The sequence below is a fragment of the Durio zibethinus genome, chromosome 8 (genome assembly GCF_047325235.1).
Source record: "Durio zibethinus cultivar Kanyao isolate XHJ-2024 chromosome 8, ASM4732523v1, whole genome shotgun sequence".
NCBI lineage: Eukaryota > Viridiplantae > Streptophyta > Magnoliopsida > Malvales > Malvaceae > Durio > Durio zibethinus.
In genome coordinates, this window is record NC_143169.1 from 23,503,556 (window position 1) to 23,521,139 (window position 17,584).

General features: G+C 30.6%; 1 protein-coding gene across 1 annotated transcript; it reads right to left on the reverse strand.

Moving 5' to 3' along the window:
- Window positions 1–15,540: 15,540 nt before the first annotated feature.
- On the reverse strand, window positions 15,541–17,190 carry LOC111279069 (BOI-related E3 ubiquitin-protein ligase 1-like). Its single transcript, XM_022865980.2, has 3 exons — window positions 16,853–17,190; window positions 16,386–16,752; window positions 15,541–16,234 (listed from the first exon to the last, which is right to left on the reverse strand). Exons 1-3 carry the CDS (start codon window positions 16,906–16,908, stop codon window positions 15,659–15,661), a joined length of 999 nt encoding a protein of 332 aa, XP_022721715.1. The 5' UTR covers window positions 16,909–17,190; the 3' UTR covers window positions 15,541–15,658.
- Between the last annotated feature and the right edge of the window lie 394 nt (window positions 17,191–17,584).

Genomic DNA, 17,584 nt, shown 5'->3' on the forward strand with positions numbered 1-17,584 from the left:
TACAATCTGGCTTAACTTCATTTATTTTTTAGTAGTTAAAAGTTTTTGAGTTTCATCAAATATATTCATTTTTAAAATTGATTTAAATAAATTTATTTACGTCAAATTTAATAAAAAAATTATTTTTCTATATCTTTTAACAAATCCGTGTACAAACAAAAGAGAAGCAAAGTCTCTTTGCTATTCAAATCAACATCATGTTTAATTATTGGATGAGTTTAAAATGATTATTTTAAAATAGCATGATTAATACAGCTACTAAAGTATAACTTGGGTATTATACTAAGATTGTTGCTGATGTGTTGCTTTGGTTTTTCTTGCTTTATGGTTGGTGCAAAAGATGCAAATGTCAATTATTTCCAATACCTAATGTTATTCAACATGGTTAGCTGATTTTTTTATGACATCACCTATTTTTTTTTATCTTTGGTTTGGTGTGTATGGTTGGTAATATAGTTGGAAAGCATAGCAACAGAAATAAATGTTTCACCAAACAAAAAATTGTAGATGATAAAGACGTGGGTGAGTAGCCTATCATTGCCCCTTAGAAACACTAACTACTCAAAACCAAAATTCATAGTTTTGAAGGGAACTTCTGGCCATTTATTTAAAGCTTTGAGGTTGAGTTGGATATCTAGATTTTATATTCATAATGAGAATTTATATAATTAAGAAATAAGAGATAAAAATGAGTATAATGGAGATGAAAATGTTTAGATGAATATATAATAGAATCAGAAGAGACAAAATAAAAAATGAAAAGATTAAAAAAAAATTAGGTATAATCTAAATTGAATTAAAGATTAGATGACCATTTTTTTATAAAGCCACCTCAAAATTATAGGATATATAAAACTTGATTTGTTATTAGTTTGTTGTTATTGTTGATGAAAACAAGGCAGGCAACAATAAATAGAAAGTGAAATATGTTAGTTGTAGAACCCATGTGAAATTCTTTGTTTGGCACAAAATTTGATTGAATGATTGGGACTTTAAAATCCTTTCCCTTTCTTGGGCCAACAATTGGATTAATATGAACCAGAAAAGAAGGGGCGAGAATTGAAAAGAACACAGATTTTGGTAGAGGAACCGAAAATTTTGTTCTCTAAAAAGGAATTCAAAAAGGTCATATGATTTATTAATAAAATATTAAGCTCTTAATTTTAATGGTTAAATTTAAATTCTTACAATCTCAGATAAAAAAAAATGGAACCCCTTTATTATAAAGTAACAATAGTGTTATTGTATGGAAACTCTATTTCTCCAGTCAAATAATGTTGTGAGGTTCTGAGGTGAATTCTAGGCTTTGATCTCTCCGATCATCAAATCTGTGGCCCAACCTCCGGTTTGGGTTCACAGTCTATTCGCCTAAAAAACTTGACCCTTTTAATGGACCTGGGTCAATAATTCCAAACTTGGAAAAAAGAGCAGGGCCTCATGACTTCTAGGCTTCGAGTATGAAGGTCCAAGAAATAATAAACAAATAAATTGTAAGACCAATTTATATGTTTCAATGTTTTGTATCCAATGCTCTTTGAGCATGGTGTGTGTATATATATATATATATATCAATGTTTTGGAACCATTTAATTTCCATCACATTGTCTGTTCCAATGTCATCTCCATCAGCACGATCACTTTAAAATTTGTCATCCTCACATTATTTGTCCCCACAGAGTCCTGGGTTACCCTTAAAATCGATGGATCGTTCAAGGTTTGCAGCTGGTTCCCTGATGGAAATTTTCCCACTAAGATAGGTTTAAGTGATTCAAGGATGATGTCGTGGACAAGCTTTTTGGAATTGAACCAGAGAGTTGGTTTCTTGACAGATCAAGTGTTTCAAGCAAGTATAAATTTCCAATATTTTGATGGAATGTTCCCAGTTAAATGATTGACAACCCAATCCATGCAGCTTGGTAATCTCCCCTGCAGGAAACTTACCAGATAGACTATTTTCTGAAAGATCTATGATCTTCACCTATGGAAATATGCTACCGTATTCGATTTCCCTTCCCTTCATGTTGCTTTGCATCGTCAAATTGAATTTCCGAGTCCATCATACCAGTTAAATTTCCTTGACAAGATGGGATGATCCCAGATAAACTGTTATCTGAAAGGTCCATGACATGAAGGCTTGTGAGATGATTGTCTAGAACGGCACCGGTAAATAAATTTGATCGGAGAGATTGTGAGAATCAGGATCAACGGGGTATTGTCTCCTATCCATGTTGGTACGCCCCTGAAAGTTTGTTCTTCCAGAGATGAAAGCTCCACAGTTTTGCAAAAATAATGGAATTTCTCCAATAAAAATGTTGCAGCTTAAGATTAGCAATCGAAGTGTATGAAGATCACCCACTGAGCTTGGAATACCACCTGACAGATTATTATTTGCTAGATCCAGAACTTGCAAATGCTGCAATTGACTCCAAGGGATCTCAAATCCTCCAGTTACAATGGAAGAGGTCACCAGTGAGAAAGGTGCGAGAGAGATCTAAATTCCTGAGCATTGGCATTGTTTCACTGATATTGTCTGGAATTAAACCAGAGAATGAGTTACTCCAAAGATACAGGCAGCGTACGTTAGACCATAACGGGATTGGACCCTCCAAACGAATGGAAATCAAATACACATTTGTTTCGTAACGAAAATGTAATGATCATAGTAATCTGCCAATTATGTTGTTATTTGCAAGATCCAAGTCATCAATACGCTGTGAACACCAACTCCGAAACCAATCTGTTTTCAGTTATGATGGACTTGGGTTTAGAAGGAGTCTACCGGCTACCCCAACTAAAAGTCAAGGACTCCTTCCCGAGAAGTTGAAGATATTTCCAACGTTTGTTAGATTTGAGAATGTACCCTTTCAAGCACTTTGTCCGAAATCCTTAACAACTAACCTGACAAATGCCCAATACTCACTGGAATGGTGCCAAAAGTCAGATAAACTAAGGGATAGAACCCAGAATATATTCTTCCTGAGCACAAGAGATCTCAAGGTTGCCAGATTTCCTAGTGCATCAGGCAATAACCACAAACCTGTATTGTGCCAAATCTGACACTTCAAAACTCCTTTTTTTTTTTTTTTGATAAACTATCAACAAATTCAATCAGATTGCCACTGAGGTTGTTAAACGCTAATGTCAGTTTTGTAAGTTTTTGAGTACCAAAAATTCCTGGTTTTGTACCTTCCAAAAATTGATGGGACAAATCAATGTGTTGAAGAGAATACATAATGGCAGAAACACTAGAAATGGCACCAATGTGATTGTTAGAGATAAGAAAAATGCTTTTAAGGCCAGTAATATTGAAGATCGACCAAGGCATTGGAGAATTAAACAAACTGTTAGATAATCAACTGCTACCAATGGTGTAAATGGCAGCGAAAGAGGAAAAGTATGGGGTTCGCAGCTGGACAAGTGTAACTCCAACAAAGAAGGAAGCACATTAACTTGTTGCAACCGATTACTCAGTCCCACCCACAGCTAGTCACAGCACTGTAAATACGCCAAAATTTCCCGATGGGTTGGGCTTAGCACTGATATATTTGGAGTCTAGTCATCAATCGGCCATTTGGTTGCTAAAATCCTGATAGATTGCCAAATTAGCATTTTGGGCCAAAATTCATGATCATGCATTCATGCTTAACTATGTTGGGTTAAGCGGGCGAAGATCAACCCGACCATATGTTGACCTTGGCTCCCACTTCCAATCTAGCTTCACCCATTTAAGAGCCTAAGATAGACCGCATTAAAACCCATGCCAAATACCCACAGTAGAGTTTATGGCTCTGAACACATGGCTACATGCTTCAATTTTCATCTTGCATGAGTCATAAAATGATTTTCATCCTGGATTACTACATGCATGCTTTTTCCAAAGGACGATATTCTAGAAAAGAGTTTTATTCTTTGGCAAAGATTTCTTGCCTCGGAAACTGCGCAGCAAGCTAGACCTCGCATTAAGATTCTAGTTTAGACCAGTTCATTGTGGTCCAACCACATTTCCTTGGTACCACCCACTCGGTATAGCCCATTACTATGATGGGCCACGACTTCTTCTCTTTCCGTGTGGCAATTGTGACTTGAAATCTGTGAAGCCATTGGATCCTAAGCAAGTAATGCCTAGGCTAGGTCAACTTTTTCTCACAAAATCTGCTTTTCGTTTCAGCATGTATGAATGCTTTTATCAAAAGGAAGAGAAAGTTGAAAGTTCATCCAGGAAAAAAAGGGGACATTTAGTTCCCTAGTATAATCTTGACACTTCAACTATATCCTGAATTTCAAATTATTCCAATTCCACATTTTCAATGACTTTCGGTTCCTATTATTCCACATAGAAAAGTCAAGTTTGCTATGGATGTACACCCAGTTGGACAAGATGAATGGAATCACAATCTCTCTCTATATATGAAAAAACCATGCATTATATAAAACCATTAATGTTGGGTAGTTGAGTTACGTTGGTCACTAGGACTTTAAGGTTTTAAAATTTTCAAAAAGCAAGACATAATCATTCTATCCAAGATGGGTGTTGGGTTGATTTGCACTAAACAGCTTTGATGCTGCAATCTTCAAAACCCCATTAATGGAAATGAAAAGGACCCAAAAGGTTCTTTATAGGCTTAGCATGAGGGAATTATATTTTTAGTGGGAGAATATGAGGTGTTCACCCATCTTTCATAACGCCCTAGAAAAAAGAATACTACTTTTATTGGTTCCCTTTCATCCATATTGGTTTTGATTGATTCAACCATGGAATGATGCTCCCTTAGCTTTACTTCTACTCCACTACCCCCCCTATATATAAATTAATCACACTACCAAATCCATCTGGCAGGATTTAAAATTCCCAAAAAAAGGGATATGCATTGTGGAACGGCCATGATTCTATATGGGTAGTGCTTCTCTCTTTCCATCTGTATCTCTTACAACTTGTTCTTTGGGAGTGGGACCATGTCATAAAGGGCAAATGTGTTCTAGGGGGAGCAAAAGAAGCAAACATCAAGTTTAAGGGTGATGGACCAGTAGAAGTGTGGCCCAAATTCCACATTTAAACAATGAACCCCCAAAAAAATTTAAAAATAAAACAAAGGTTGAGATTCACATTTCCATAGCTCTTAATTGGACGCATATTTTCATGTTCAGCTTTGTGCTGCCCATCCCCTTCAAAATCCCTACCCAACTGCATGGAATATGGATAAATCTACAAAGTGGACTGCTTTATTACATACCTTTCCATCTCTCTATAAAAGTGGGACCTTTTCCCCTCCCCTACATTTTTCATTGTCTTGGACTGTGCCCCCCCTAATCAAAGACTCAAAGATTAAGGACAAAGACATGGGCCTAGATACTGGGATCCTCTATATTGTGTCAGATAAAAGGGTCCCCTAACACTAAAAAATACGAATAAAAATTAAATAAATAGGGTGGGGGTGGGGGTTCATGTATCATTTTCATACTTCTTTGATAACGGAGGGCTTGGCGAAACATGTGGGATGAACTAGTAGGTTGTCTTGATAGCCTGTTATGTTACTTTCTTCTTCATATGACCATATTGTAGAAAAAGATGAGCCTTATTCTCTTTCTGACAAAGTTTTCAAAGCATCCACCACCTTTTTGGAAAGGAACAAGACACCAATATATCTCCCCTACTCCTCCATTAGCCTCCAAAACATTGATTGAATGAATGTCTTTTCACAAAAACAATGAATGAATGTAGTGTTTTTCTCCCTATTTTTTATATTGTAAAGATAAAACTTTTAGAAATTTTAGATTTATAAAATTGTTTGTAGAGAAATTAAGCAAAGCAAAAGAAAATGAAAAAAAACAAAATCTTTATCTGTTGAGTGCATATTTTCATCAAAGGGATATTGTGCATGGAGTCAGGTTTTTTAGTAATGGAGGTAGCATTTTAAAGAGAGATAAATAGATTGTAAGTGTGAAAATTTAAATCTTAAATTTATTAAATTTTTTTTTTTAAAAATTGATTATATAAATTAATTAAATGAAGCTCGATTTCACTCTAAAAGGATTTTGAGTCTATAAACTTTTTTTTATCATGATGTGTGTTATAGTTGAGGACAAAAGCAAATATTTTTTTAGGAAGGGAAAGGCCCACATGACATGAAGATGTGATTATGTGACAATGAGGATACTTTATTTTATTTTTTATTTTTATTTGATGACACTTTGATCAAGTATGGCAAGGATGGTGACTGAAGCAGACATGAAGGTGGCTTGCCCTTTTTTCTTAAGCTAGAAAAATAAATGTTTTTTCTTCATTGAAGTGATATAAAATAACAAAAGAATCAAAAGATGAGATTAGACATCTATGTATATCTTATACATTGCACAAACCAAGCAAAACACTCCATTGAGAAGTACACAATTAATTTAGTAGAGATGAGACACCCTTTTCACAACCATAATAATTTTTCATCATTGACAAAACTTTGTAAATACGAGAACAAGAAACAAATAATTGCATTAAATGAATTTTTTTATTAGAAAAAAAAAAGAATTTATCAGACTAGAAGATATTGATGATCAGTCATCCACGAGGTCGTCATGGGCGGCAAGTTGGTGCACCATCTAACTAACCATTGCTTGATTAATCACAAATGTCGTGACAAATTTTAATTAAGATCTCATTAGTTATATTTAATTTGATGATAATTAGATCATGTTTTGAGTGCATGAACATGAGGCCATCACTAAGAATTTCTTAATACATTGATAAAAGTTAGATTCCTTTCTGTTTTCTTAATTTATTGGCTAGTTGTGGTCCATCCTTGAGGGATATATAAAAGTGAATAAAAACCCAAGGGGACACTGGAAAATGCCTTGATTAGAATATTGTAGCCATTGTTGGAAAACCAACAAATTTGGATATTGTGGGTATGAATTAAAGGACAGATACCTATGATCTCGATTTATCATGCTCCTATTAAAAGAAGGATTTAGGGTTGATTTGGCAGTATTGTGGGAGGGAGTCTAGTGATAAAATAACATCACAATCTTGTGAGCTAGAGTTCCTATTACCATGCTATGGAATGAGTTTTAAAGAAAATTGGGATACCTTAATCTCGAAAAATTTTGAGAATCTATTATAATATATAAATGAAAGTTTAAATAAAAATTTGTGAGATATTTTTTATAAGATAAAATCGTAATTTTTTTAAATTAAAACCGATAATACTTTGTAAGTTAAATGCGAATTTTTACAAAAATTAAAGTACATCATTTTTAAAAATATTTAAAACAAATTCATTAATTACATCATCATAGATAAAAGTCAAACACCTCTCCATCTGAAAAAAGAAAAGGGGATATGAGATAAATTTTAGAGTATTAATTTAGAATTGGATGTTGCAATGTTATCACTATATATAAAAATGTGTGTTGAAATTGCTTTTCTTTTTGTTTTGGATGGCCTAAAGGGCACCCTTTAGTATGATTTATGAGTTTATAATCAAACAATTGCATGTTGACGTGGAGAAAATAAAATAGTAATGTAAAAGAAAAACGAATAATTAGTCAAAAAAATTAGGTATACTTTGTCTATAATCAATTTGGCCCAGAAAATTTCCCCTAATTTACGTGTAACGCATGCACTTTAGTGCCGTCTGCTAACCGCATTCAAACTAACATGTTAATGGTTTTTTTTTTTTTTTTTTTAATTTGTAGATGTCAATAGAGACATCAAAGAATAAAATACAATAAAAATAAAGAAATAAATAAAGTTATGTGCAATAATATGAAAAAAAAAAATTAAGAGTAAGTAAGAAGTTTGTTTTTGGCTAAAATATTAAAAAAAATAATTAAATTTTATAATTTTATTTATATAAATCCTTATATTTTTATTGTACTCAAATCAATTATATAAAAATTTACTCTTTATATAAATAAAATTTTTACTCCCAAGTATTTGTGATTGTGAGAAATTGGTATCTTTCATGAATTATATATTATATTAAGGATTTATTTAAATTTAAATTTAAATTTAAATTTAAATGCTTATTTAGATACATAATAAAAGTCAAGTGTTCATTTGAGTACGAATTAAAAGTTAGAGATTTATTTGAATGTAATAAAAATACAAAAATTTATTTAAATAAAATGATAAAATTCAAAAGCTTTTTTATTATTTTAGCCATTGCTTTTTAAAGGAAGATGTTTACTTGCTTGTGATTCTAATATTGGAAAAGAAATAGTAATTTAGTTATTTAATTAAGAGATTAAGTATAGTGTTTAAATATTATGCAAAAGTGGTCACTATCAAAGCGATCGTTGGGACAAATATATTATCATTAATCAATCTCAATCCCCATTTGTTTAGATTTATAGACAAGTCTAAAGGGAGATTGGACCATTCAAGAAATTAAGAAACTTGAAAATGGAGGATTCATGTGAAATTTTTTACCCTTTTGAAACAGATAGGATACTCTTTGATTTTTCTTTCTTTTTTTTTTTTTTCTTTTTCCCAAGCGTTTCATGCCAGTCATGGGAGAACTAAAGGTCCCTCAATTAAGTGGATCCCACAGAAAAAGGAAATTAATAAAATAAATCTCTATCATCAAATGTGAATGGACGATGAATCATATATAATATTATATTATAAGATACATAGATATTTGATAAAATATTTATGTGCATAATTTATATTTTTGACATATAAAATAATATATAAAATTATTATGCAATAAAAAATTTTTAAAAATTGAATCTTTAAATTTAATATTTGAAAATATTTAAATTTATCCTATTTAAATTAATCAAATTTCAAAATAAAATTGGATGAGGAAAAAAATGGATTACAGATTGGTCTGGTGAAAATATGATGTATGATTCTGGCCTTTTTAAAATCAAAATTAAGTTGTAATAATAATTTGAATCTTAAAAAAAATGCAAACAAAATCAATAAAGATATCTAAATTTAAAAATATCAATTATCGTTATAAAATTTCATATAATCCTTCAATATTTGTTTTTCTAAAATTTAAAAAAACACATATCACCTTTTTAAATTAAAAATAATTATCGATTTGAAATGTATAATATATCCTAATTACCATCCAATAATAATATTATTTGCAACTTTTCTTTCCAAGCTAGATTTTTAATTAATATTTTTTTCAATTCATTTTTTCTTTTTATAGAAATCTATTGATTGTTTTAATATTTTGTTCAACAATTTTATTAAAAACACATGAGTGAAGGTAATGATGTAATTCATCATTCAATAATAATTTTTGTATTTTGATACACATTTCTTTTTTTTTTTTAATGATTTCGAATTAGATTTTAAGAGTGATGGGATGTCTATATTTTTTTAGAATCATTAAAAGAAAAATTACTATAACTGATTATTTTCAAAATAAAATATATCTAATTTTATTTTAAAATTTTTAATTTTTTATGAGATTTCAATTATATATATAAATTTTATATGATATAAATATTGAAAACTTTAATACAATTTTATAAATAAAATTAATTTTTATATATATACATATTTAAATTAATTAATTAAATGATGCATTTGCAAACCAATAAATATCTGTACTTCTATATGATGATTAGGCAATCATCTGTTTCTGGGTTAGATGTAATTAATGTAGGATCTGCTTGTCCCTTTAGACAGAGTGGTTCCCACAAATATCTCAGATGTATCAAAAGGACGTGCCTAAAAACAAGAAAAGAATTAAAAAGCCAGTTGGCATGGGGATATTTATTTATTGGAATCTAAATCTCATATATTATTATTCCATTCTCACTTCATTAAAATTAAAATATAATATTTAATAAATTTAAATTTTAATATTTAATATTTGTAATTTTTTTTGTATTTTCCTGCTATGATTTTATAAAAAATTGAATTGATCTTTACAACATTTTTAACTTCTAATTAACATGCATGTGCAAATTATTAAGGAATTTGATAATGCTGTTACAATTAATTAGGTGATTTGGAAGGTTAAGTATTAGGACAAAACTTACATGAAATTATATGGGAAAAGTTCTTAAAATTTTTTTTATTAGAAATGAGTAAATAAAAGCTTTAATAAAAAATTTAAACGGATAGATTCATAAAATTTAATGTGAAAATTAATAATATATTAAAAAATTATTAAAAATATTATTTATAATTCAAATTTGATTAACATTTATTCAACGGTAAAAATTCTATTAATATTTTTACTAAAAATACCTATTTAATAAATATATCAGAATTTATTAAATTTTTTTTAAAATTTTTCATATTTGATCTATATAATAAGATCTTTCAATTTATGGATTTTAATTTATTAATTTCTAATACAAATTTTCATAAATTTCATTTATAAAATTTCATGTAAAATTTTTTTTAAGTACCAACCCGATCGTGACGGTGGATGTGATTAGGGTTTCCCTAAGCATATCAATAATTGACCGCTAATTACTAAATTTTCCTCATTGAAGTTTTATATATATATATGAAACAAACTTCCAAAAGGAACAAGGAATATTGATCAGACAGTCTAATTTGGACCGGGCATCAGTTTTAACTTTCATGACGAATTATGCTTCATTGCTAAGGCACAATGTCTCCACTCTACGAAACAATATCACGAAGGAAGCTTCCTTAATCTTAATCTGAAGACTTGGACCATGATTTGTTCAAATCCTCATTGGAAACTATTGATATATTTTCCTATAGGAAACAAAATTTTTGCGACTTTTCAAAGGTAAGTTTCCCCTTCAAGAATTATGGTATTTGGTCGTAAATTCCAGCTGACCTGCAGCAAGCAAGAAGTCACTGAGTGAAAATCTCCCACCACCATCACAAAATTTCTTTGCTTCAATATCAGTTGTCTTTCTTTATCATTCACTAAAGAAAAAAAAAGCACCCAACCATTCACTTTATTCAAAGATCAAAATCAATTTTCTAATAACATAAAGGGCAATTGACGGATCTACTTTCTTTTAAGTACCTTTGACGGGGACTCTCACCCTCATAATTGGTACTCTATTCTTCCTTACATCTATAAAATTTCTTCACGTAGAAAACCTGGTCAAATAGGGTTTATCTGCTTGCCTTTCGTATATGTTCAAATTTCTAACCATGACAGATTGACTAAATCAAACAAAAGAAAAAAGAGAAATCAATTGGAAGCTTGCCGAATTGCTTAGGTTGAATTTAGATGCAACTGCATTTTCTGTGAAATACAGTTAAATTCTAAAATTTTCTAATGAAAGTCCAGTAAGATGGGTTTAATAAAAAAAATAACATAAATTTTTTATTAAAACTTTAAGATATAGTGTAAATTTTTTTAATTGTAATTATAATAAATTTTATTATTATTTTTAATTTCATCAAAATTAATTTTATCATTAATTTAAATAAACTCTTAATTTAACATGAGAATGTGATGTATAATTGGTATCGGCTGAGATTTTATTAAAAAAAAAAATTGATAGAAAGAAATGCCTAAAGCAATGTCATGAGTAATTGAATTCATGCTTTCTATCTGTCCCATTTTTCTCTCACGAGAAACTTCAACTACTGCTTCATAAAGCAATTTTAATCCAATAAGTAACTGAGATGAAACTTACAAATATCAAAAGGTGGGGGGTCCAAGAACATGACATAACATGGAAGAAGACGGGAAACAATGAACGAGGATGACAAAGTTACACGTGTCAAAAACCTGTAAGTTTGTCCGAAAATGGTAGGGTAAAGCAAAGCAAAGTCCTTTCACGTGGATCCGCCCAAGAAAGGGATTTTGTCATTATTTAAAGGACAAATCATTTATGGGACACCGTAACAAAAAGTGCCAAAATTAGCAGGTCATGGTCTTCATTTCCTGGTGTTTGTTTGTGCGTAACCCCTCCCCCCCTAGCCTATTTTATCTCTGTCATTTTGTCGGCTTTGCGCCCTCCAAGACTAGCATCACAGCTCTCAGCCAAAACCCAATACAGAAAAGAAAATCAGTTTATTTCAGTGTTGATTATTCTTACTATTATTTATTATTATTATCATCTGCATTGCAGGGTTGCATCAGCAGAAAGAAATATAGGAAACGCCAAAGTTTCAAATTCGTTATCTTTTCTCACGCTCACAGCAACCCCGCCCCACTATCGTACACCTTTGCTGCTACAAGTCCTAGGCGTGTTTCTAGGGTTCTTTTTTTTGTTTTTGAGTTTGGGATTCACCTCCCTTGGACAGTGCCCTTGTTTATACATATACAAATGAGAAAGTGACGATGATGGCTGATGAGCTTTACAATTTCTCAGTTTCGTCCATAAACATGACATCTATTGCATTTGACGTCGACCTTTCTAATTACTAATCTATATATATATATATATATCAGCCCTATGATTTGTGTTCATAAGATTATGTTTCCCATAAATCTTTTTCTTCTTATTTGTCTAGAATTACGAAGAATCTTTCATGAAATTAAAATTCATTATTTCAAGTATGTAACATGCTTACACATGAAATGAAAGATAGATATTGTTTACGCGAGTTTGTTGAGTTAATAAAATTAAAATATTTTTACTTATAAAAATTAGATTCGAGTTGTACTACTAGCAATTAATGATCAATAGGCTTAGCTAAAGGGCAGGTAGGGACACCCCAAATATTTACACCCTTAATGAACAGTATTCAAACTCACGTGATATAATACTTAGCCCCTTCTTTTATGAATTTATTATCCGACCCCTTGAACTTTATTAATAAATTTTTATGAAGAATTTGTAAATCAAATCTAAATTATTTTTAAAACTTAAGATTTATCTTGACCCGAGTAAATTTTCCCTCACGTTAATTTATTTATATAAAAGTAAAACGATGATGCTAATCTTGAGGTGTATGGGGATGAAAGGAAGGAGTTATGCTGACATGGAGAAAAAATATATATACTTTTTGATTGGTCGAACTTAAAAATTATTATTATCTGTTCAACTTTTTTTTTCTTTCCTTTTACCTTGTATTTTACGCTGTTCTTCTGAAGCAAAACTTATCATGGTACCCATGCGTATTTCCCAACATATTCTATTGTTTTAATTTTGTATGCATAAGATTACACATGGGGGGTGGGCTACTCTAAAATATTATCAGTGTCTGTTTCATGTCGACATGTCTGCGCTTCCTTCTTGCTTGCCACGTTATCTTATTTTAATGCACATCTTCTATAACTCGTCCTATAATTATCTTATACGGAGACGATAAAGTTTTAAAATAATTTATATATATGTTTATTCACTAATAATATTAATTTTTATTTATAATTTATAGATGTGTGATAGTTTTATATCTCATTTGTAGAGTTTCAAAACTTATCCTTATGGATATATATATATATATAATAATTATTTTAGTTAAATTTATTTTAGATTAAGTATTAGTGTTTAACTAGACTTATTTAAGCTAATATATTTATATAAAAAATTTAATGATTGTATGTCAAATTGTGATCTATTAGACTTATAATTGTAGTAAAAATAATTTATAGATATGATAATTTCAAATACGATACAAAAATAATATGAATAAAAATATAAAAATAACATAGTTTAAAATTTTGGTAAAAATCATAAATAAATTTAACAAAACAAAAAAAAATATTTTATATTTTCATATTAACACGAATTGTAATATGTAAAATTCATGTAAAATATAATACGAATACATAAATTTTTAGTTTTTTATATGATATGAATATATGAATTATTAGGTCTAATCTAAATAATTTCTCTTATATTTGGTTTTAGTTTTTTTTTTAAATATTGAGATATTTGTTTTTATACAAATGAAAGAAATAATTTATTTTTGGTGAATAATTCTATATACTACTAATAATAAACCTTAATGTAATTGGATAATTTTTTTTATATGTATATATATCCTTCAAGTGCCATGGCAACAAAGGCAACCTTAGACTAGCTAGTTGGGTAGTTTTAAATTCTACAATTTCAAAGAAAAAGGGCTGAGCTGACAAGACTTTTTCTTTAATCATGGGAAAGGAAAGGCAACTAACACTTGTTGCCTAGAAAAAATGACAGCCTCTAATTTAATTCCTTGGCTGGTGGGTACCAAGTTGAGTCCCATAATTAGTTTGCCTGTCTTTTGAAAATTCTTATTCAAAGGAAAAGAGAATTCTGAGCATCTCAACTGACCTAAAAAAAAAAAAAAAAAGGGAAGAGCATTCTAAAAAAAGGTAAAGTGCTGTGATAATCTTTGTGAAGAAGTGCTTTGGATCTGCTGTCCAATTCTTAATGACATGATTACTATATAATAGTCTTAGTTTGGTGGGAGCTGAAAATAGTAATGACATTGACAATTGACAAGTGAATACAGATATATTTTTGCCTCTTTCACTTTAAATATTTTCAATTTAATTCAATTAAATTTTATTATATTTTTAAAAGTGATATATTTAATAAATTTAAAATTAAAATCTTGATATTTTTAATTTTTTATCTTCATGTTATGATCTACCATATAAAAAATTTTAAAAAAATATTAATGAAAAAATTGGGGGCATATATCAATAATTTCTTTTATCTAATTTCAATTGAGCAGTAAGTACAAACTAAAATCATAATTTTTCCTTTTGATAGAAAAGAAGGCCACTTATTAGAAGTGAATAATAATTGAAATTCTTTTAAAAATTAAAAAAATAATTTAAAAAAAGAAAAGAAAAAGGGAGATTCCTATAAGACGGCTCTAGATCTTGGTTATCTTTCCTGGATTGACCACCAAAATCATCCTGTTGGGTGAAACTTCTTTTGCATACTTAAGTAAAACTAAATGAATTGAATTAAGGTAGATGCAAGAAAGAAAACGCAATTCATTGTTAACTTTTAGATGATGCAAAGATCAATCGTTGGATTCAAGAGATTTGGTACAATATTGCCTTTTCCCTGGGGGCAAAAAAGGGGTTGCTGGGAATTTAAAACCACACAGAATAAAGGGAAATAGCTAGCTTTTTTGACCACCTCCATACTCCATAGGGATCCTTTAAGCTTCAAACGATACATAAAAAAAAGGTAAAAAGGAATGAATCAATGAATGAAGCTAAGAACAAAGGAGGCAACCCCTCAAAATCAAAGAAGATCTACCTTTAATATCAGTCAAGACTCTTAACCCTTTGCTTTTGTGAAAAAAAATCCCATTCTTTAAAGAGAACAGGTAGAAAAACAAGTGTTGTGATGCCGAGAACAGATAATGAATAATTGTCTGTCACCACTAAAGCTTAAAGTTTGACAGTTTTACTTTACAGTTTGGTCATGAACTGCTTTACTCAAGCTAGTCATAACCAAATGTCTAAAACCCATATCTCTTTTTTCACAGCCTGCATTGTTCCAATTCATCAAAAATCTTACTTCAGTCTTTTTGCTGCCAAATGGATTAAAAGCAAAGGCCAGTATCCAATTCAATTCGCCTTCTTTCAATTACTAAAAACCACCTTTCTCAATGGTAAAAATCGAAGCATAAACATTCACGGCATAAAATAAAGAAATAGAGGAAAGAATGGGATGAAACAGATATTAATAATGAAAAAAATTTCTATGATCCATTTCTAAAAAGATATTTGCAATTCCCTTTTTTTCTTTGTTTTTTTTTTTTTTTCACTAAGAACAGTAAAAAAAGGAAGAAATTTTTGGTTCATGACATGTTAACATGAACACTGGCATTGGTAACAGAATCACAAACAAGGCAAGTGCCTACCAGTGTGGACCCACACATTGTACAGAGACAGAGATGCCTGCATGGCAGCAACAGCACACTTGCCTCTTTCTCCCCACACTTTCTACACTTCCTATTATTCCCAGCCACCACCGCCTTATCTTGCTCATCACCACGCCCTTGTGGTTGCGGTGGCACCACCTTGCGCCACCCTTCATCATTGCTGCCACAACTAGACTCTGCGTCATCAGCCAACGTAGCTGCGCCTCCCCCGCTCACATGGCGTTCCTCGCTGACATGCGCCAGGACTTGTTCTAAATTGGTGCGTAAGGAATTGGCCGTGGCTTCATTTGTTAGTGCCAAATCTCTCAACAGTTGGTTCTCTACGTATAGGCTTTTCACTCTTTCTTGAAGAAACCAGTTTAGTTTCCCCATTCTTTGTATCTCCTCATCTTTTTCCTTCAGTTTCTTCATAACCCCTTCCTGGAATGCTGTAATCAACATTCTCGATTGCCTCTTTCTTCTTTCTTCAACTTCCAACCTCACTTTTTCTGTCTGTAATTAATGCACAAATAAAAAGTTGATATCAATAAATTGCCTTGTTAACTGATCATAAAAAAAAGGAAAGAAGGTTTTTATTTTTTTTTTTTTAATATCATTGAAACAGCTGTATTGAGAAAAAGTTGGCTTTTTTTAGAAAACTTACATGTTCAGCAATGAAGCGGTCAATTTCTTGTTGGTGTTGTTGGATCTGGGAGAAGATATCATCATCAAGAACAGAGGAAACACCGGAAAATTTGTTCTTTTGAGGGACAACTGTGTATGAATCAAAGCCAATGATGGATGAATCTCTAGGCCTTTTTCTTGGAGCTGAGACTGGGATATTCATATTGTACGTAAGGCCACTATCAGCTTTGTTGATTGAAGTTTTGGCTGAAATTGGATCACAAACAAGAGATTCATATAATGGAAACAGCTGTGAAGCTTGTTGCATTGTATAAACCAAAGGAACACAAGAATCCATCTGGGTATTGTACATATTGCCACTCCCTTGATTTGTATCAATAAAATCTCTGCTTCCACGAAAAGAAGAGGAAAAAAAGAAAAAAATTAAAAGCAAACCAAACCCATTTTCAATACAGAAAATGATATAGATATAGTATTTTAAAGTACCTATTGGTGATTAACTGAGGGGGAAGAGGATTCATATGCCGAGCTTCGACTGCCATCGGATAAAGCTGTGGGTTTTCGTTTCTTTGCTTCCAAGTGATTTCCTTTCCTTTGCTTTGATGTGTCGTTGTTGTTGTTCTTTAGAGTTTGCTAAAAGAAAATATATGACGGGAGGGGATGGGAGGGGGGGAAAAGAGAGAGTGTATGGGTTTGAAGAATAATGAGAAGAGATGAGCATGAAAAAATAAAGAGAAAGCAGATTGAGGTGGCGACTAGGGAGGCTCTCCCTCCATGAATTGGTTTATAATAGAGAGAGAAAGTCAAGAAAGACTTTTGCTTATAAATAAAAGACAGAGAGAGAATCAAATACTTATTTATTGTACAAAATTTTCTTTGCAAATTAGTAAAACATGGGGTGGCTGATTTTGTCCTTAGATTCTGGTTACTATATAAATTCTTTCTCTTTTTTTTTTTAAAAAAATTTTGAAGAATTGTTTATAATTATTTTCTTACATCAATTTATTTATTATTAAAATTGAGATTTAAAAATTATAAATTTAAAAAAATTTAAATGTATAATATTTTCTTTAACCATATATATAATAAGGTAAAAAATTTTAAAATAAATTAAAAACTTAAAATAAAAAAACTTTGGAAAATTTTTAATTTTTATTTTAAAATTAAATACTACTACTAGTACTATTACCTTATTTGAAAAAGGAAATTAAGTTTTTT

Coding starts and splice junctions, on each gene's coding strand:
- LOC111279069 (XM_022865980.2), bottom strand. CDS start 16,908: ATGGCAGTCGAAGCTCGGCATATGAATCCTCTTCCCCCTCAGTTAATC. Junction 16,753..16,852: donor CCTCAGTTAATCACCAATAG/GTACTTTAAAAT, acceptor TCGTGGAAGCAG/AGATTTTATTGATACAAATC. Junction 16,235..16,385: donor ACCGCTTCATTGCTGAACAT/GTAAGTTTTCTA, acceptor CATTAATTACAG/ACAGAAAAAGTGAGGTTGGA.